The sequence below is a fragment of the Schistocerca nitens genome, chromosome 7 (assembly GCF_023898315.1).
Source record: "Schistocerca nitens isolate TAMUIC-IGC-003100 chromosome 7, iqSchNite1.1, whole genome shotgun sequence".
Taxonomy (NCBI): domain Eukaryota; kingdom Metazoa; phylum Arthropoda; class Insecta; order Orthoptera; family Acrididae; genus Schistocerca; species Schistocerca nitens.
The window spans coordinates 117007238-117030006 of NC_064620.1; the positions used below are offsets into that span (position 1 = coordinate 117007238).

At 39.1% G+C, this 22769-nt stretch overlaps 1 protein-coding gene across 1 annotated transcript in view; it reads right to left on the reverse strand.

The window, feature by feature from the left end:
* LOC126195249 (uncharacterized) overlaps positions 1-22769 on the reverse strand; it is a 245445-nt gene that overhangs the window by 170707 nt on the left and 51969 nt on the right. Inside the window, exons 4-5 of the mRNA XM_049933777.1 lie at positions 7505-7677; positions 4986-5104 (exon numbers count right to left, since the gene is read on the reverse strand). Coding sequence (XP_049789734.1) covers positions 4986-5104; positions 7505-7568 — 183 coding nt within the window. The 5' untranslated portion in view covers positions 7569-7677. The remainder of the gene's footprint in view (positions 1-4985; positions 5105-7504; positions 7678-22769) is intronic.

Sequence of the window (22769 nt, forward strand, 5' to 3'; positions counted from 1 at the left end):
ATCTTAATGCAGAACTGTATTCTTTTAGTTGGTTGGGATGAAAACCAGTTAGTAACAAGGTCTCTGATACAATAATATTCTAGCTTCTCCAAGAAAAAACTGTCAGCTGCACAATCTAATGCTTTTGATAGGTCACAGGAAATACCACATGGCAGTATTTTGCCATTTAAATTTTGCATACCCTGATTTGTGAACAGTAAAATGCATGTTCTATAGAAAGATAATTTTGAAATGTAAATCAAGACTGACTATCTTATTTCAGCATAGGTGTGTTAAGGTTGTTTCGTGTATTATCTTTTGCAATGTCTTGGAGAATGAAGTAAGCAGATTGATCAGTTGTTATTAACATCTTCCTTATTACCATTGGTGTGTGCGTGTATGACAATAGTATATACCAATTTGTCTAGAAAAATACAATGTGAAAGTGATATATTGCGTTTATGACAAATTAAATTCCATAAATGTTGAGTGTTTTACTTGAGATATTAACAATCCCACGTTTTCAGAATATGGAGTCACTGTGATTTGACTGAATGTCTCTGACATTGCTTCTTGCATGTATTCTATTGCTTCATCCTTCACACTGTCCACATCAATCTTCATGCTATTTCTAATAAGTGATTATTTACATGACTGGTATCACTTACTTTTTGGCTGTTTCCTATAATATTAAAGTTCTGACGTGCCTTAATTGATTTCCCATTCCCCCATTAGCTACTGCTAATACAGATTTAATGTTAGGACCTAATTTACTATACAGGCTTTTTTCCCCTCAAGCAGTTTCCTTAGAGCTGTATGTTATAAGTTGAAAAATGAAGTCAGTCCCACTTCTCTCTTTACCCTAAGTATTTCATATAATTTTGGAAAAATATCGACAATGTAGTAAAAGACAGATTGCTACTTATTGTAAAGAAGACACAAAGTTGCAGACAGGCGCAATTAAAAGACATTTACATAAAGCTTTCAGCCACTGCCTACATCAGAAACACACACCATTCACATACACAAGTAAGCACACCTCACGCACCCATGACTGCCAACTCAGGCAGCTTGGGCTGTAATACTCGCCCAAGCTGCTGGAGCTGGCAATCACATGTGCATGAGGTGTAATTGCTTGTGTGTAAGAATGGTGTGAGTTTCTCTTTGGCTGACGAAGGCTGTGGTCGAAAGCTTTATGTAAGTGTCTTTTTAGTTGTGCCTGTCTGCAACTTAATGTGTCTTCTTTACAGTAAGTAACAATCTATCATTTCCTACACTGTTGATTTTCCTACCTGGAGTTTCCATCATTCGATTTCATATCACTTTGTTTTCATTGCACATGATACTTTGATTCCTTTCATAATTTAAGGATTTTTTCTGTGTTATTTGTGCCATACTTGACTGTTTTCTGAGGAATATAGCTCTTAAAGATAGACAGAAAGCCATCTGTAAATTATTTTATGTTTACAGTTGACACCTGTCACATTTTAAACGGTATCTATAAAATCAATGCAACATTTTAAAAAATTGGTAGAGGCAAATTGTTAAACATAACAAATGATACAGTTACATAAAATGTTAAAGTCAACTGGGCATCCAGGACAGGCAGTGGACGAATTGAGGGACATTATGTTGCAAAGTTCCACAAAGTCCACCTATCAAGCTAGTGCGGAACTGAATACACCTCAGCCAATAGCGAGGAAATTCTTCGTAAGTGATTAGGAGCAAATTCTTACAAACTGCAGCTCCTCCCAGCCATAAGCCATGATGACAAATTGGGCAACCTCCAGTTCTACATTTACATGCAGAAGCATCTTGAAAATGATGTCTTCACAAGCAAAGTCATCTTCTATAGCGAAGCCACTTTTCATCTTTTGGAAAAGGGCAACTGACACAATACATACATATAAGGGTCAGAGGCTCCGGGATTTCAAGAAAGATAATGTGTTGTGTGTCATATCCAACAAGACAGTCTATGGGCCCATCAACTTCACTGGAAGAATTGTCAATAGCATCACCTGTCTCAACATGCTGCAGTTGTGGCTCACATCACAACTTGAAACTGATAGCAGGGATTTCATCTTCCAATAAGCTTTCAATAAGATGGTGTTCCTCCACATTTCTATTACTGTGTATGATATTACCTGAATGACACATTACAATAGGCCTGGAATGGGCCATGTTGTGGTTGTTGACCTGGAACTACATGAGAGGCCATCACGATCCCCGGATCCTTTCATTTTGTGAATTTCGATTTATTAGTCTCATAACATACACTAATCTAAATCATTTGATTCAGGTACAGGAGACATGTCAAAACTGTGGTAAAATTTCACCATAAACATAGAACAGCTGATGTTAACAAACAGTATAATAATAATAACAATAATAATAATAATAATAATAATAATAATAACACAATTTTGTTATATATACATACAATAAAATCTAACACTTCATTGACCCTTGCTCCAATTATCATTTCATCCTCTACGAATTCTTCTATTGTATAATACAGCAGCATTTCTTCCACAGAATCTGCTGTAGCCTTGTTTTTACAGTCTCTGGCTTCATATCAAATATGTTTATGCCCGCTAAGTTGTTATGTATGCGATTTTAGTCTTTCTTGGCGTATTCCACTGATGAATTCTTCTCGGGTTAGCAGTTGAGGGTGGCGTCGTCTTGTCGCAATGTTTCAATGAGTTTTGTACCCATCATCCTCTGGCGAAGTGTTTCAGTGCTGTGTTCTGCATATCTATATAGCTGCTTGGCCATCATCCGCTACTGTAGACCGGCCAATCACGTTCCTCCGGAAGAGGGTACCATGTCGGAGGTGGGGGAGGGGGGGGGGGGGGGGTGTGGACTGGTGCCAAGACCTGGTGGCTATCCAATCTGTCTGCGGATGCCACTGCCTTCAGTTCGGAGCGTTCCTGATGTATTTTGTCAATTGTGGGATTCCACGCTGCACTGAGCTGAAAACGGCTATCCCTGTTTACAAATTGTTGTGCAGACGTATATCCACTGCCTCTTTGAAGTTCGAGCCCCATAGCTTCTTCGTTTTTTCGAATTTGAAGGTGTGTCTCTCGATAATGCTATGTTCTGCTACAGCGGACTTGTTTGTCTGTCCTAGTCGTACGGTCCTCATGTGTTCAGTACAGCGGTGGGAGATGCATTGTTTTGTCTGCCTGATATATTCCATCCCACATTCGCACTCAGTACTTTAAATGCCCAGCTTCTGGGCCCCAGTTGGTCTTTGGTTGAGCCAAGTATATCTTTGACTTTGTTCAGTGCGTGAAAGATGGTCGTTATTTTGTGCTTCTTTAATATTCTTGCGATCTTGGCTGTTGGCGGTCCAGCATACAGCAGAAACACCACACGTTTTACTTTGTCTTCTTCTGGTTTCTCCTCCCGCCTCTTGTCTGCACGCAAGGCATGTCTTATTTGTGTCTCGGTGTAGCCATTCTTATGGAAGGTTTCCCACAGAAGTGCTAACTCACATGGCAAACTCTCGCTGTCACAGATTGACCTGGCTCTTTGTACTAAGATGCAGAAAACAGCATCCCGACACATCGCCAGAAGACGATGGACATGAAACTCATTGAAACGTTGTGACAAGATGAAGCCACCACTCGGCTGATAACCGGAGAAGAATTCACAAGTTGTTATATATTGTCATCCCCTTATACTGTGAGTCCATGCATATAATTTCACTTTGTCCATGGGTAGTATAAAATTATTTTTCTTTCTCGTGTTATATGTGTGGTTCAAATGATTCTCTGCACATAATTTTTATCTGCTGTGTAGAAACATTATAATTTCATAAATGCATGTGGAGGGAGCAGTTATGATTTGTAGTTTCCAAAGTAATGAGCAGCAAGATTCTGTTTCTGTGCAGTACAAATGTATCTTATAAGTTTCCCTTGCAGTTTTAGTATTGAAGATACACTAGTTGAACTTCCCCAGAAATGATACGATACCTAGTGACAGATTCAAAATAACTATGACATGCTATTTTTTGTGAAGTCAAGTCAATGGAATTTGCTAATATTTTCCTTTTAGGGTTACAACAGGGACAGTATTTATTTTCCACCTCTAGTCTTGCAGATACTGTGTCATTTGTTATAGTGAATTTTTAATTTTTTTTATTATATTATATAATCACCCCACACATGTCAAACTAGTCAGCTTACAGTATCACTGCTTTGTAACTTTTTACTGCTGTTCATTGATCACTCTGTTTTCCACTATTGTGAACATTCAGACCCACTTCCTTTTTCAACTTTCTTTTTTTTTTCAGTTTGAAACTGTTAAACAAAAGATAAGTCCCAAATAGAAACACAGATCCCAATAAGGGGTGATATTCAACATCCATTTAAATTTCAGGAATTTTCACACAGACATGCTCCTGTTTCAAATCCAAGGCTGAATGGAACAATAACTGGAATGAATAGCTGTTACTCAAAGACACACACACACACACACACACACACACACACACACACACACACACACAAAAATGGCTCTGAGCACTATGGGACTTAACATCTACGGTCATCAGTCCCCTAGAACTTAGAACTACTTAAACCTAACTAGCCTAAGGACATCACACAACACCCAGTCATCATGAGGCAGAGAAAATCCCTGACCCCGCCGGCAACCGAACCCGGGAACCCGGGCGCTGGAAGCGAGAACGCTACCGCACGACCACGAGCTGCGGGGACACATACACACACACACACACACACACACACACACACACACACACACCGCTATTTTCATGCAAGATCCTAGAAGTGTGAAACTGAATCAACACCAATAACTCTCAAAGTTTTCACAGTGACCATTGTAAAACACCTGATTTATTTGAGGAAAAAATGGATGTATGTTTCAAGACATGCAATAAACAATTTTAATAACAATAATAAGCTTTTTCAAATAAATATAATGAGCAGAATACAACTGTTCAGAAAATTTCAACTATGTGAATCGTTCACAATTATGCACACCTCAGCTACACTGGAAGCATGTGGAGTCGCCCAACAGCCACGTGCCTTGCGAGGAGTTTCAAGCCAGGGCGTGAAATATGGTGTTTCCAAAGAACTCACCACACACAATTCTGGATGCTCTGTAACAATAAAGCATCACATGAGTAAATAGAAATAAAAAGTAACATTATATGATTTAAAACAAATTTTTAAAAAGATTCTGCCATATATATGGGGTGAGGGGGGGGGGGAAGGGGGGGAAGGGGAGGGGGAGGGGGGGAGGGGGGAGGCGGTACTGTGACAATAATATAATAATAATAACCACAACCACAACAGTAACAATGATACAATATTTGGGCTGAGATATATGGTGAAAAACCTGGCGTCTCAACTTCACTTTTTAATTTTTACAGTCTAAAGTCTGAATGTCCCACCTACATAGAGGAATAAGACAAGTATATATATTTCTGTTTTATCTGTATACAGGATATGTATATATATATACTCCTGTATGCAGATAAAACAGAAATGGGAATACAAAAGGCAAAAAGCAATCAGTGAATTGTACAAACATACATTCTGAACCCACAAGGATATTTATTTTAATTTTATTGTGATTTACTTCTTAACTAAATAACTTCTGTATCTAAATCAAACTATGGAAAATCCAGGAAGGAATGTAATAATATTAAGAAAAAGATAGTTGCTACTCACCATATAGCAAGATGCTGAGTCGCAGATAGGCACAACAAAGAGACTGTCACAAAATGATCTTTAGGCCAACAAGGCCTTTATGGAAAAAAGACAACAGACACACTCACACAAACGCAAATCACACACAAAGCATGTCTAAATGGCATGCCTGGTTTGTGGAAATTTTAGTATACTCATCTTGGTGCCAACATTTTTAATTTGGTGTGACATTCCCCATTACCAGGTATATTCAAATGGGATTTTATTAGTTACCCTAAGCACAGTGGCTGAAGGATACCACCTGTTGAGCTCGCCCCAATCACCCGACTGTAATATATCCTGACATTTATCACGGTCATTCTCCTTCCTTATGGTCATCCTAAAGCCACTGACACACAGACTGTGATTTAAACCATCAACACTGAGCATATTGAGTTCACTGTACTGCCGAATGCTCACAGTGTGCTCCAGTGACACTTGTCAGCTGTCTCTGGGTCACAAATCGCAGTGTTTACGAAATGGGCGACTGTAAAATTCTTAAGTCACCTTTATTAAAATGCACATTTATTCCTTGTCTGTATGCTAATCCTGTTGTTCTGTCTGTAGTATACATAAGTAAAAACTTCAGTCTCCATGAACATTTTATAAGGCAGAAAGGAAAGTTCCAAACACAGTCGGTAAGGACATCAGCTTACAAAAATTTCATTACAAATAGTGCAATACAAATTCACACTTGTCTCAGCATCTCTGTTCATTACTCTACATTGAACTTCCACAACATGTGACATTGTCTTGAATGTTATTATTTTCTGAAGGCATTAACTGCTGACACATTATTAACTGAAATGTAACTCTAATAAATCACACCAAGAAAAATTTGTTTTTCATGGATCTTCAATGTGCCTTTAACTCGAAATGGTATATTTCCATAACACGCTGGTTATAATTTGAAAATTATTTAATCACTAACATGATGTTTCCTACAACTTTATCACAACAAATTGTACCACCTATAAATCACAGGTTTTTCAAGAGATCAATTGGCTGGTGCTTTGAAACACCATATATTCATAAGATGTTATATTACAACATAAAACCAACCAAACATAGGTTTTAAATGAAAGCCAATATTGTGTATCGAGGCTGCGTGCTAAAAACAGATGGCACTCTTGTGACATAAGTGGTGTGCTTCCATTCAGTGGTCCAAGTTCAAACACACATTCAGAATATATGTCATCCTCATTATTGCTTTGCACATACTGAAAGACTCGCCATTGTGTTTTCCATGATATGACAACAGAAATCCGCCAGGTTCAACATCACTGTTTGAAGGCACAGTCCATGTGCCAATGGCTTAATGCTTTCTCAGTCACTGGAATAATAAGAATTTCTTTACCTGTATTTAATCCCCCAAGAGCTATCTTTTTCACATTTTGTTACGTTCTTGAGATTTGTATCTGTTCTGGCGGTGACGTGAACATTTCACTCCCAGTTGGTTTAGGAGGTGAGAGTTACAGAAGGTATTAGCTCTATTCTGTGTTCCACGAGCCTGCAGCCTTAGCCATAACGAACATAGTGTTCTCTTCAGTCATAATGAACATTGTTTTCTCTATTGAGTTTTTGTTATCCAGAAAGTAGATATGTTATTTTTGTTGTCTAAGACTTTTAGTTTAACTCTTGTCTTTCTCATGCAGATGTCAGCAACTTGCAACATTAAATTCGCATCCAAAGTATACTCTGTACTTATAAACCTACTTTACTTACTTTTTACACTGGTTTCATAGTGCTTCATTAGAGTCAACTAATAAAATAATGTTTCACTGACAACATTGTTAATCAACATTTACCTAAATGTGCATGTGAGCCATTCCAAATACTTAAACCAAATATGAGAAGTATCTCAAGCAGCATAATGGCATCAGGCTGTCCATTCAAGTTAACTGAAAATGGAGGTGCGAAGTACTGCACCACATTTGTCCTCAAGAAAATTCCATTCCAATGGACTTCTCTTCCAATCAGTCTGAAAAGTAACAGTGATCATTAATCAAACTCAATGAAATAAGTCTTAACAATTCTTTGAAGAGTTGCATGACAATTCACTCTTAACAGAAAAGAACATTACAAACTGGAATGCATAATTTAATACACTAAATTACACAAAGTACAATTTTATTTATTCAATTATTACCCTTCCAGTAGTCAAGTATGTATTCCCTTAATTGCAACAATAAAACTACACTGAAGTGTTTACATAATTCTGCTCCATTTATACGCGGAGCCTGAAAATAATATAAAGATCTAAATGTCAAAAAAATTTTATGCTGTGTGGGAATTTTACTGGTTTTTGTAACTCTCAAGCTAATCCTATTGTAATAGCTGTAAACTGATTTTAAAAAAAGTCCATACTCAATAGTGCGGAAATATCCTGACCACGTAAAATTACTGAGACGGGACGTTAACTTACAGTATATAGAGTGGGACATCCATGGGTTCGTAGCAGCAGGTATTGACAGTCTTGAGAAGCAGACCTAAAATATTTCCCGAAAACTAGATAGGAGCTATAGTGAAACCCCTATTTTACATTTCCATGTGATCCAGACTTTAAAAATGCAAAACTGAGGTAAATGCACAATCATGGAAAATGTTAAAACCCCCAAAATACGAGCAAAAACACATGTAATTGGTGTATATGATTAAAAATTGAAATCCTCTCCAATTTTTCATATAAAATCTGTGTAAGTGAAAGAAATTAAATATACACTACAATGTTTATACAAAATTTGTGGTAATGAATTTCATCAGCTTTTTAAAAAATCACAGATGTGTAACAGCAAGTAAAAACTCATCAAAAAATTGAAATTGGTATCTGGGTACAAGGTAATAGACCTATTTTCCAACATGCTACAAACCAAATTATATGTTCAAAGCACTCATTTTTGAGAGATCAACCTTTGTGTTCACAAAAAAATAAATAAATAAATAAATAAATTTATGAACATGTTGAATTAAACTAAAAATATCTCAGTAACTAAGTAGTTAAGCCATAAGCATAAATGTGAACATCTAATTAATGACAAACTTTGTCACCATTGCTGATATTGCTTGAACAGTCCACAGGTGTACTGCCAGTCCATAGTGTCCAACGGGCACAATATTTTGGCAATGAGACATGTTGCCATCGTCAGGTACGCTGATGAACGAGCTCCTGAGGGCGGGCGGGCGGCCGTATTAAATCCCTTCCCCTCGCGAGGCGTTCTCTCCACGGTCTGCGCCCGCACGTCACGAGTCGCTGAGACAGTAGCGTTGGCATCTAGTCAATCACTCGGTTGATGAGTCCATCCCTGGTATGAATTTCGATAGCATCTCTAACGACACTGTCCCAGTATTTAGATGTCTGTGCCAAGACTCTGGTATGTTCGTAGTCCATTTCGTGATTTTTGGACAAACAGTGCTCTGCGACCGCCGACTTGTTGGGGTACCCAAGTCGAGTGTGCCTCTGATGTTCACAGCAACAACCTTCGATGGTGCACGCTGTCTGTCCAATGTAAGTCGTCCCACACTGACATGGAATCATCAACTGAGATTGCGGCTACAACCTCAGCAGGGCATGGGAACCAGCATTGAGTCTAATTAAAAAGATGCTCAGCGTAGGAAACAAATGGGTGACTAGGGCGGACGAGGCAATTACACCGACGCCACCACAGACGTCGATGCCAGCATCTCGGCGACTGCTGACGCATGGGCGTGGACCGCCGAGAGATCGCCTCGCAAGGGGAGCCCGGCCTCAGGAGCTCAGTTCGTCAGTGCACCTGACGATGGTGACTTGTCTGATCGCCGAAATATTGTGCCCGTTGGACACTATGGACTGGCAGTACACCCGTGGACTGTTCGAGCAAGAAATACACCACGAGAAACTGAAAAATCACATTGCTGATATTGTTTAATGCTTTTCTTATGAGCTGAAATCATATTCTCACCACCATTAGAGTGTTATTTTAGGCTTGATGAGAGAAACAGAGACTTGAAAAAATGAGTTTACTTCCCCGCTGTTGTTACAAGCTTATTAGAAGTTGGCTCGGTTAATTTCTGTACACAGTGTAAATTTGAAAGAAAGCTAGGGTGCTACAGTTTCACTTCATGCCCTCCATTACAGCTGCCAATCTTTACAATCTACGTGTGTGGTGTGTGTGTGTGTGTGTGTGTGTGTGTGTGTGTGTGTGTGTGTGTGTGTGTGCTGCAAAGTAAATGCATGAGTAGCGTATGTAGTAGATGCAACTGTATCATGTCATATTTGAACATGAAAGTCTTTAAAATGTGCTATCACAAAATTTTTTGTTCTATTTTCGTGTGACATCTCTGTCACAGTACACCATCGGCATGAAAATTATATTTTCAGCACTTCACAAAATGTTTTCACTACTACCTGCATTCCCATCACTGAAGGGCCACTCCCCCTCTCCACACATCCAGTACGTGAGCTCATTTTACATGTGTTAGTGTGATGTGATGGGTGCGCTGGCTACTGGGTGACTTAACAAGTCACCAACCAATAGTAGTTCACTACGCAGAAAGGGGAAACGTTTCCTCGGTTATGACTGAGCATATTCTTTGAGACTCAGTGTTTGAATTGAAAAGGTTGATGATTGATATTGCTGCTGAATACAATACATCAGAAATACATGCAAAAAGATGAGACTGAGTTATAAGTGGCACAAGAAATGGTGGTGCCTGGGCCCCTCAGTCACATATTGGCTCGGTCCGGAACACTTCGCGTCAAGTTTCTTGTTTATCAATTACCACTGCAACCTAGCAGTAGTTGTGTCATAATTGTATGGTGAAGCTAAATGTTGCAAGCTGTGTTGGCAAAACCGATCATGCATTATATCAGCATTTTCTCTCTCACATCTCCCCTATCCACAATGGCCTAAAATATTCCCTTGATTCTGCAATCACCCGAGGTGCAAACCATCCATCTTTCGAGCCACTTATAGCTCATTCAGTCACATAAAATGTCAATAGGAAGAAAACAAGAAGAAAACAGGATGAAGTCAAGTGAGATGTCAAGTAAGAACTTAGAATCAACGTAAACTTTACTATCAAGAAGTGTAAAATCGGTGAATTTTCAGCATTAACTTTATGGGTTTTTTACAGGGCCTATGAATTTATGGTGTAGAATTGTGAAACACATAAAATCAGAAATGTAAAATCAATGTTCCACTGCAGTTTGACAATCCACATGCAATGTAAATACTGTAAACTTTGTAGCTACAAACAGGCCTGACCTTACTGATAGTGTAAGTAGAGACACAAGGATTAGTGATCATGATCTCATTACACCAATGAAGGTTGCTAAAGTTAACTAATCCATCAGGAAGGCTTGGAGAGGGTGTATGCTGGAAAGAGTAGATAAGCAGTTGTTAGCATCCTATTTAGATAATGAACAGACATCATTAAGTTCACTACGATGGACACACAGGAATTATAGGAAAAGTTTAAACTCATTGTAAACTGTGCTCTGGAGGAGTATGGGCTCAGTAAATGAATTAAGGATGGAAAAGACACACAATCACTTAAGAACAAAATTCAGAAAATGCTGAGGAAGTGGAGATCGTTGCGCTTTTGATTCTAAAAGAAAAATGGAAATGTCAACAGGCACAATTTAGCAGAAATTCTTATGTCCATAAAAAGATCGATACGCAAAGCATACAACAACTTCCACCATCATAACTTCATGAAAGATCTTGCCAAGAATCCGAAAAAATTCTGATCCTATGAGAATCACTAAGCAGGGCAATGGCTTTAGTCATTCATCAACATGTCCGGCATGGCAATAGAAAACAGCAAAAGAACAGCTGAAATTTTAAATTCCATGCTTAAAACACCATTTGCATAGAAGAATTATACAAACACGCAATTGTTTGACCTTCGCACAGATTCCCATTTGGAGGACATACAAATGGGTATCCCTGGCACTGAGAAGCAACTGACAGTTGAAAACAAACAAGTCATAAGTCACAAGGCCCAGATGGAATCATAATTCAGTTTCTTTGGCACTGGCTCCTTATTTAGTTTCCATTTATTGTGAATCTCTCACCCAGCACAAAGTCCCAAAGAACTAGAAAAAAGTGCAGGTGATATAAGAACAGTGAAAGAGCAGAAATACAAAATTACAGACCAATATTGTTAACATCAGTTTGTTGTGGCATATTCTAAGTTGAAATATAATAAATTTACTTGACACAGGAAAGCTTTTGTCCACAAATCAGGAAGCATTTAGGAAACATTGCTCATGCTGAACTCAGCTTGCACTTTTCTTATAATATCCTGTGAACCATGGACAAAGGGCAATAGGTAGATTCCATATTTCCAGATTTCTGGAAAGTGATTGACAGTGTTTCACTGCAGACTGTTAACAAAGGCCTGAGAATATGGAACTGGTTTCCAGATATGAGAGATACCCGATAACTCTCAAGTAATAGAACCCAGAACGTTGTCCTGGATGGTGAGTGTTCCTCAGAGAGAAGGGTATCATCAGAAGTGCCCCAGGAAAGTGTGATAGGACTTCTCTTGTTCTCTATATACAAAAATGATCTGACAGATAGGGTGAGCAGCACTCTGTGATTGCTGATGATGCTTTAGTGTACAGTGAAGCATCATCATTGTGTGAGGCATAAAAACTCAGAATTTCTACTAGGTGCAATAAATGGCAGTTCATTCTAAGTATAGAAAAATGTAAGTTAATGCAGCTAAGTAGGAAAGCTAACCTTGTAAGGTTAGACTATAGTATCGGTGCTGCTTGACACAGTCACAACAATTAAATATCCAAATGTAAAACTGCAAAGTGATATGAAATGGAAAGAGCATGCAAGGTCAGTGGCACGGAAGAAGAATGACGGACTTCATTTCACCGGGAGAATTTTAGGCAAATGTTGCTCAGATATATGGAGATCACATACAGAACAACAGCATGACCCATTCCTGAGTGCTACTCAAATGTTTAGGATCCCCACAAGGTCAGATTAAAGGAACATATCGAACCAACCCAGAGGCAAGTTGCTATGTTTGTTACCGGTAGGTTCAATCAATATGCATGTATTACAGGGGGAGAACTTTAGGCAAATGTTGCTCAGATATATGAAGATCACATAGAGAACAACAGCATGACCCATTCCTAAGTGCTGCTCAAATGTTTGGGATCCCCACAAGGTCAGATCAAAGGAACATATCGAAGCAACCCAGAGGCACGTTGCTACATTTGTTACTGGTAGGTTCATTCAACACGCATGTATTACAGAGGTGTTTCGTGAATTCAACTGGGAACCACTGGAGGGAAGATTACATTCATTTTGCAAATATTATTGAAAAAATTTAGAGAACAGGAATTGGCTGCTGACTGCAGAATGAATCTACTGCTGTCAGTGAACATTTCCTGTAATGACCACGAAGACACGATAAGAGAAATTAGAGCTAGCATGGAAACATATAGATTATTTTTATTTTGCCTTTTCTGCATTTGCAGTTGGACAGGAAAAAATAAGACTAGTAGTGGTACAATGTACCCACCACCATGCACTGCATGGTGGCTTGCAAAGTATGAATGTAGATGTAGATGAACTTGACTCATTCCACATTCATAATGGGTCTTCTTCATGATGGGATTTACAGAATACAAAGTAAGAACAAATTAATGAATTAATAGCTTCATAATAGGTGAGGTAAGTGAGGATTATTGAAAAACAACACATACGTATGACTCTCGAGTAGCTAGTGTTTGCCATGGGGCAAGGCAATGACGCAGCCATATAAAGTACTCGTGTAGAGGGCAGCTGAGGCAAAGGCGTCTGTGGTTAAGCAGGTACACAAGTAACTATCAAGTACCTTGTCACTTTGTGATATCACATAGTAAGAGGGTTTCCCTGAGAGTAAGTGATGGTTCAGATTATAGGATAATTGTTACTTCTGGACAAAGGCTTGGGGCACACAGAAACAAAACAGACACATCACCTACGTGAGTCATAACGTTAAGGGATTCATCATTTTCAAATGGTCAAAAAAAAATCATTTTGATGGAAAGATTGACAGTGTTTAAAGAATGGATAAGTACAGCAGCATAAATGACTCCTTAGTCGTCTAAATTGACCTCATACTGCTACAAAATTGTCACTGTCGCCAAAAACAAATTACAATACAACACACCATTTTACCTATGGATTGTGTCGTTTTGTTTCAACTGCTCTCGTGGCATGCTATGGTACTGTGACACTGAGATTTCAATGTGTACCACGATTCCAAACAAATAAAAAATTAATTTTGTAATTTATATTTTTGAGGTGGTAATTAAAATGTTATAACTACCCCTCATACTTGTCACTTTGCGCGGAATCAGAGGTTATGTTGTGCATCAAGTGAGTCTATATGCACTTTGAGAACTTGCTGAAGCACTCACAGAGCTTACAGTACCAGAAGACAGGCAGTCTTGGCCGAACCCTAGCTCAGGACACAAATGTGTAGCATACATAGCCAGTTTCAATTAGCTGAGTTCCCTAAGGTATTCTCATTTTAAAAAACCTCTTTATGAAAATGTCATGGATAAGCTGAGCATTAAATTCCTGCAACTGGAATCCTCCATTACTCATCAGTAGTAGGAACACATTTCAAACAAATTTTTCACACCCCCAAGTGTGCTGGGTAGATAAAGAGCTAGTTACAGCTCTTATTTTTCTGGAAAAAAACAGATTCTATATTCATTAATTATATGGCCACAGATTTCCCCCTCCCTCTCCTCCTCTTCCCTAAGGTGACAAAGAGGCACTCCCACAGGTTCATGTTGAGATGGTGATAATGAACAGGGTTTCCAAGGAACTGAACAGGCAGTTGTTAGTCTTTTTATAATCACAAATAAGAATGAATGGAAGAGTTTTGTGAGTAATGTGAACAGAGTCCGGTCAAGAGCAGTGGTGCTGTAGCAAGAAATGACTTACAGAGAACAGTGAAAAAGAGTATCGATAGGAGATGCAGACCATGCACAGGTGAAAGGAGGAGGAAGGGAACGGTCAAGTTTCTCCCACTATAAGAGGTCTACTTCAACATTAGGACACGATATCACAAATAGTAAAACACATTCAATGTCTTGCGGGTGATGAGGAAAAATAAAATAGATCAGTTTCTAGTATAGGGAAGCAAGATTTAGAGTTGATGTTTGGACTTGAGTGGAGATAGGTCGGAACCACCACCTAAAGCAAAAAAAAGCTGCAAGTGGTGTCCCCTGCCTAACTTCATCCCACAAGTCAACTGCTAAAATAAATACTTCAAATCAACTGGCAATATCCTCTTTCCTGCAGAAATATTAAAACTTGAGCTGTTTTTGTCACATAATTATACCTCGATGAATTCATCGAGATATAATCTATATTGCCCAACAAGCGAGTCTGGATGTCCTTTGAGAATGTGGCAGACTGTCAGTCATTCTACAGGTACACTGAGGGAGGTTCTCTTGCAACTGTGTGTAGTCGTATGTGAAGAGATGGAACGCTACAGTTTCTTTTGGAGAGGGGCGCAGTGACTTCCTCCACTTCTTTTCTTGTTCAGGGTTAGTTTGGGATGGATGTTAGTCATCCATTCTGCTCCCCATTTTTGTAAGATGCACCTCCTGTGATGTACCTGCAAATCAGATTCAGCTACTGTACAGCCAGCAGATCCATATTAGATGCTGCCTTAGCTAATGTACATCGGCACACGAACTGCCAAGGTTGCCTATACAGCTCAGTATGCAGTGGAATATCAGGAAAGTTCCTGTATTGTGGAGCTCATAAAAAAGTCTGTAACAGGCAGAGACTAAAGGACATTCCAAAGAGTACGTTTCAATCAACTTCAAACTTCTGAAGGCTCATTCTACAGGAGAATATTTCTGGTAGGCTGAAGCTGTACTTGTCCAAGAGCTCTGCATACTGCTATTAATCCCACGGTGCAGAAACCACATACAGTGGGAACGGAGTGTTGTTCATAAACCTATTTGTTGATAAATGCGTAGCCCACTTAGTATACATCAGACTACAGGTCATGTGGTCATGGAGGAACAAACAGAACCTACAGTGATGAATACTAGGACCTATGGTAGGTGGATAAGTTTCAAGAGGATGCATGTCTTTTAGTCTAACTACTGCTGTTCTCCCTGTTTAAAAAGACTTATAAGAGGAAGGATGTTGGGGTTATGGGAACTTGTTGTCTAATAAGGATGTTCTGAAATACAGTAAGTCGCAACCACATTTTTAAGAGTTGTCGGCGGTGTACATTTAATGGTGAAATACCTACTTCAACTACTACACTATGGACAGGTTTTGTATGGGAAGTTCCGATCGTAAAGCAGGCTCCACTGAGGTGAATAGGGTCCTGTGGGCCTGAGACAACTATCACTCCACTAGCAATGAGTGTTTTTGAGAAAGCACAGGCAGTTCCAAATACAAGCTTGAGTTGCTTTATGTGAGGTAATAATGTCAGTTCATGGCTGAACTGCACTAAAAAGCAGAAGGCATTTACCACTTCCGGCCATTGGTTGTCCAGAGATAACTCAAACACGCGAATGTCAGCTGAATGGCTATCTGAAGATGACATTCAGCTGAAAATAATGATACACAGCTGCAGTGCAAACAGAAGTCATTGGCATACAAGGCTGATGATATATTTGCTATTCCATTTATGGCAAACGCAAACAGGAAACCTGTTTTACTGTACAAGTCAATTATTATGGAAGTGTCAACTTTTTAAATTGGGAATGCCAATGGGATGATAAATTTATAACACCAAGTTGCTCAGAAATGTCAGCTATATAATCTGGTTAAGATACAGTGCTGTCACAGTGTTACATATGCCTTCTGCAAGTTGAGTAAGTATATTGGTAAAATGATACTGTCTGCCAGATGGGTGTGAAAGAAATTCCTACAGGCAAATCTTGTTTAACATCATCAGGCTGCTTTGTTTGGTATCTATATTACTAAGAAGATTTCCAAAACCTGGAACTTACACCAGTTCCAGGTCACCTGTCCAACATGTAATTACTGGTCAAATTTAAAATACTACCATAGTCTACTTATTGAGAGGTATGATCATATGTTAGAAGTTTAACACAGCAAGACAAGTATTACAGTTAGAAACCGTGTGTTTGTCTTGAAGCAGCTTAGCAGACAGGAAGCAAATACACCAATTTTATTCATTCTGCATCTAAGAATGAGGACACTTAGCAACTTACAACAAAGTTTATACATTATTTCAAACATTCACAAAACTTTTTCTGGCTGACCACCCACTCCCTCCATCTACCACAAATTGATAAAAGGAAAAAGTTTATCGCTTAGTACACTTTTGCTGTTCGTGCAGTAAAACTTCAGCAACAGACACGACATTTTAATTCATTGCTTCTTTACTAAAGATTCTATTCACAATGTAGTTTGCAGACACTGCCCACATATACCACTGAATGTACCTGCAAAGTTATACCATTATATGACACATAGTTAAGAGATACATAGTCATAGACATTGAGTTGTGTGAAAATTCTTTTCTACTTAAAATTACACTTAATAAAACTTCAACACCACGCATGACATTTTAATTTATTACTTCTTTACTACTAACTCTATTCACAACAATCTTTGCACACAATATCTACACATGTAATTGAATGTACCTTAAAAATTTTATCATTGTAAAACAAACAGTTCAGTACACACATCACTGTAAACACTGATATGCACACAAAACTTGCTTTTGCTTAAAATGGAGTATTAATTACTCAGACTGTATTCTGCCAGTGTTCATAATAACGAGAGCACTTAGTGCCTTCCAAACAACTTTAAGCATAATTTCAAACTATTTCTAAACTATTCTCACTTACAGGCTTAATGTCAAATATTTAATACATTAACTCATTTGAAAGGTAATGAAATGTTTGAAGTTGTTTTATACATGGGAGTTTGATTCTTTAAAGAACTGGGATTTACTGGTGGTCACTATGGTGATGAAGCACTTAGTAGTGTACTGTATCTGGGCTAAGGGAGGTATTTTTGTACTATGCCAGTGCACTGCTGAATTCTCAGTGTATAAAGAGATGTTACAGGTTTCTGTCTGTTGGGTCTTAAAATACTGAATGTACATCCTGATAAAGCCAATGTTGATCAAAATATGGGTGAAACTTGTTTTAAACTGACAGTTTTGTTTAGTAGACCAATAATTACATTATGTCAATAGGAGTGGTATGTTGTACTCCTCTGTTTAAAATTCCACGTTTTCTAGCCAGGAATGGCTGCTGATAGGTCACAATTTTTTTATGCATCTGGACATCTGGTGTATGTGCATCCAGTGGAAGTAAAGTATTGTTGCCAACAATCCTACGCCTGATGTCTTATTAAATAGCATGCTTTTGCTAATAACTGTTTACATAAAATTAAACAATGGAAAATCCAGGATGGGATGTAACAATATTATGAAAAGGAACGTTACTACTCACCGTATAGCAGAGATGCTGAGTCACAGATAGCAAAACAAAAAAACTATCATAAATAAAGCTTTCGGTCAGCAAGGCCTTCATCAAAAATAGACAACCAACCAACACGTGCACGCACGCACGCACGCACGCACGCACGCACGCACACACACACACACACACACACACACACACAACTCACACACACGACTGCAGTCTCAGGCAACTGAAACCACACTGTGAGCAGCAGCACCAGTGCATGATGGGAGTGGCGGCTGGGTGGGGTAAGGAGGAGGCTGGGGTGGGGAGGGGGAGGGATAGTAGGGTACGGATGGTGGACAGTGAAGTGCTGAAGGTTAGACAGAGGGCAGGGGAGGGGTGAGAGAGTGCGGAGGGGTGGGTGGCGGGGAAAGGGGGAGGGGGGTTAGTGGAAGAGGAGAGAAAAAAAAAGACTGGGTGCAATGGTGGAATGAGGGCTGTGTAGTGCTGGAATGGGAACAGGGAAGGGGCTGGATGGGTAAGGACAGTGACTAATGAAGGTTGAGGCTCAAATGGCTCTGAGCACTATGGGACTTAACATCTGAGGTCATCAGTCCCCTAGAACTTAGAACTACTTAAACTAACAAGGCAGGATTCGAACCTGTGACTGTAGTGGTCACGTGGTTCCAGACTGAAGAGCCTAGAACTGCTCGGGCACACCAGCCAGCGAAGGCTGAGGCCAGGAGGGTTATGGGAACATAGTATGTATTGTAGGGAAAGTTCCCACCTGCACAATTCAGGGAGCTACTGCTGTAGCCATCTTTGAGGTGGAGGTCAACATCTAGGAAGGTGGCTTGTTGGGTTGAGTAGGACCAGGTGAAGCAAATGGGGGAGAAGTTGTTCTGGAGGAATGTGGATCCATCTTTGCCCTCAGTCCAGATCGCAAAAATGTCATCAATGAATCTGAACCAGTTGAGGTGTTTAGGATTCTGGGTGTTTAGGAAGGATTCCTCTAGATGGTCCATGAATAGGTTCGCACTGGATGGTGCCACATAGGAACCCATAGCCGTATCCTGCATTTGTTTGTAGGTAATGCCTTCAACGGAGAAATAATTGTGGGTGAGGGTATAACTGGTTATGATGACTAAAAAGTAGGATGTTGGTTTAGAGTCAGTCAGGTGTTGGAAGAGGTAGCGTCCAATAGCGGCAAGGCCAGGGGCATTAGGGATGTTAGTGTAAAGGGAGGTGGCATCAATAGTAATGAGTAGAGAACCGTGAGGTAAAAGAACAGCAACTGTGGGGAGTTGGTGGAGGAAATGGTTGGTATCTTTTATGTAGGAGGACAGGTTCCAGATAGTAGGTTGAAGGTGTTGGTCTATGAGAACAGAGATTCTCTCAGTGGGGGCACAGTAACCGGCCACAATGGAGTGATTTTGGGTGGTTGGGTTTATGGACTTTAGGAAGAAAGTAGAAGGTAGGAGTGTGGGGAGTGGTAGGGGTGGGCAGAGAGATGGACTCTGGGGAGATGGGATGGGCGTAAGGATTTGAGGAGTGACTGGAGATCCTGCTGCATTTCTGGAATGGGGTCACTACGGCAAGGTTTGTAGGTGTAAGTATGTGACAGCTGGCAGAATCCTTCTGCCAAGTAACCCTTGTTGTTCAAATAACAATGGTCAAGGCTTTGTCAGCAGGTAGAATAGTACAGTCAAGATGAGATTTTAGGTGGTTGATTGCAGTTCTTTCGCAGATGTAAGGTTAGCTTGCATAATGAGGGATTTGGGGAATGATGGTGAGGCAAGGTTCAAGGTTAAGAAATTCTGGAAAGTTAACAGAGGGTGATTTTGGGCTGTGGGGGTGGATCAAGGTTGGATGGGTGAGTAAGCTGAGTTAGACAGGGTTCAACATTGCTCTTTGGTTGAGTCTGATTGGTAGGGTTGGTGGTGAAAACATGTTTCCACTGTAGGGACCAGGAGAAGAGGAGAGGTATTTAACAAGTCCTTGTAAAGGGACATCCTCCTCTAGCATTACTTTTCCTCAACAGAAGTTATCGATGCCAAAAATATTCACAAATTTTGAAAAGGTTAATAATATCTCAGCTGTTTTTCTAAAAGAATTTCATATGATTTGTACACTATGTCTTGTAATTCAAGCTAACAGAAATAACTTTATTTTCTTTACTACAACTGATACGTACTAACTCTGAACGTGTAGTTGAAATTATTTTCTCTTAGAAACATTTGAAATTGTGAAATATTTGGCATATTTAAAATCTCTATTATTAATTTTGCAATTTAGTGCAATTTATTAAATTTATTTGTGGATTCATATATAAAATAATAACAGAAAGTAATAGAAATTTATTTGTCACGAGAATTTGTAAACCCATTGGAATACTGTTAGTACCACAAAGTGAAGCAGTAGTGGGCATACCTCTGGTGTGATTGGACGTGTTTTTATTTTTGGGAAGAACAATATAATGTTCGGCTTTGTTGACATGGAAATTGTAAAGACAGTGTGATACAGAAAAATGTGAGAGGATAAAATTTTTGAGTAAAACAAAAAATACAGTGCAGGCTCAATTCAAATTTATTACGTCAATTGAAACCATGAGAACCTATAATGACAGAAACTTCAGCTTCACGAATCAACCCCTAGACATGAAGAACTAGAAACAACTACGAGAAAAGAAGAAAAGTAAAAAGTTTATTGTAAATCCTACTCCTCTCGAAGCTTATTAAAAATGTTAACTATACAGACAGTGACAATCAACAAATGATGCATGGGAGGGGTAGATTACATCCTGCATGATTGAATTTGGGATTTGGGAAGAAGGTGAGGCCTTTTCAAAGGACGGATATTTCTGTGGGGTTAAGGCTCCTGGAGAAAAGGTTCATGACTGTGTTTTGGGTCTATTTAGATTCTGGATTCTGCATGGTGGTGGGAGGGAGTTTTGAAAGGTGGGATACATATAACAGGTCTACGAGACAGGGTTTGGCAGCTGGGAGGGGATATGGAGGAGGTTTGGATTACTAGCACAAGGATGTCTCCTCTGTCTTGTCTATTTCTGATGGCCTCAGATACTTCTTACAATCATCATGGTACAGACTTGTGGTTGACAGTTAACTCATACTTTTCCATGCTACATGTCAGATGCTAGATATTCAAGAGTCATACATATGTTTACTGAACAACATGGTTGCCAGGTATCTTTCAGTGGCATGATAATCAATTTATTTCACTAATGATTTTGGCCTGTATGTCTCTGGTGCTTCAAAATTAGGTTCCAGCCCAAAATGGATAGCAGAATAAATTGATAATCATACCACAGACACCACTTACAGAAATGTTTTCATTTCATAAATACAGAGTGAATGTGGGATTGAAAATATTGTACAGGTGTTAGTTTTCAATTACCCCCATTTACCAGACATTGAATGAAGAGACAACAGTGAAGATGGAGTAATGTGTGAAGATGGAGTCACATTCATTGAACAGTGAGGGAAGTGATCACCAATGTAACATCATGTGTTCTCCAACTGCAGCACTTGTAACTGCACCAGATCTCAGAGTATTTATATTACATCGACCTCTTCACTTCCCCGATAAAGAGTAATTTTTTTTTCTGAAATATTTGAAGAGATTTTAAGCTGATTAATAATCAAAATGAAGTCTATCCATGCCACAGGCCTAGACTCTTCCTGTTCGTCAGAAGACTCATGACTCTTTGGGTAGGTTCTTTAAATGACATACACAAACAAATAAATATTCACACAGTCCCCATATGGCAAAAATATTGTACAGAGGTATGATTATATCTACAGAAAGTTGAAGAACAAAATTATTGTTGTGTTTTTTTTTTCTTTTTTTTCCCCCCTCATTTGCTGTTTTTTCACCGATCTTGGTGTCTATTGGTCTTTTGACCTGGTGTGAGAAAGGTGCATGTAATTGCATTGTCCCAGTAATGTGTTAAGAAAAAGTTATAATATGCGGAAGCTGCAAGTTTTCATTCTACTACTGAACTACATCCTAATTTCTTTCCTCAATGCAACAAGGACTTGCATTTTTAAATGGAGCTTTTTGGGGATGAAGTCAACACGGAGAGAATAGCCGCCACAGCCACGCCAACATTGTTGTACATCACTGGGGAGAAAAGGTAAAATGGTAATTACTACAGCTCTGGACAACCCCCATTATCTCTCTCTCCCCAACCACTATAACTGGCGATCTACAGTAGGACTCATCATTGGGAGAAAAAGTTAGCATGTTTGTAATAATTTAAAATAATTATATAAATTTGTAAATTTTCTATTACACTAAATGTTGTCTTTCTCCGTTTCATGAATGAGACTATTTTATCACAACGAGAGTGGAAATCACACAGTGTGCAAAAGATTAAACATAATCAATTGGAGAATTAATTCTGGAAGGAGCGAGAAAGCCAACGAAAAGATAGGAAAATTCACGATCCACTGTGTTCATGATTGCACTTAGTAGCATCTCCACCAATGGTGATCATAGTACCTTTTCTAATCCAATTCCCAAATTAGGCATTGGGGCAGAAAATAAGCTTTAGGGAGAGAAGTACGTGCATACAATTGAGTTACACTGGTAATCTGTTTTGATACATGTTAGCGAGGCACCACTGAATAGGTTTT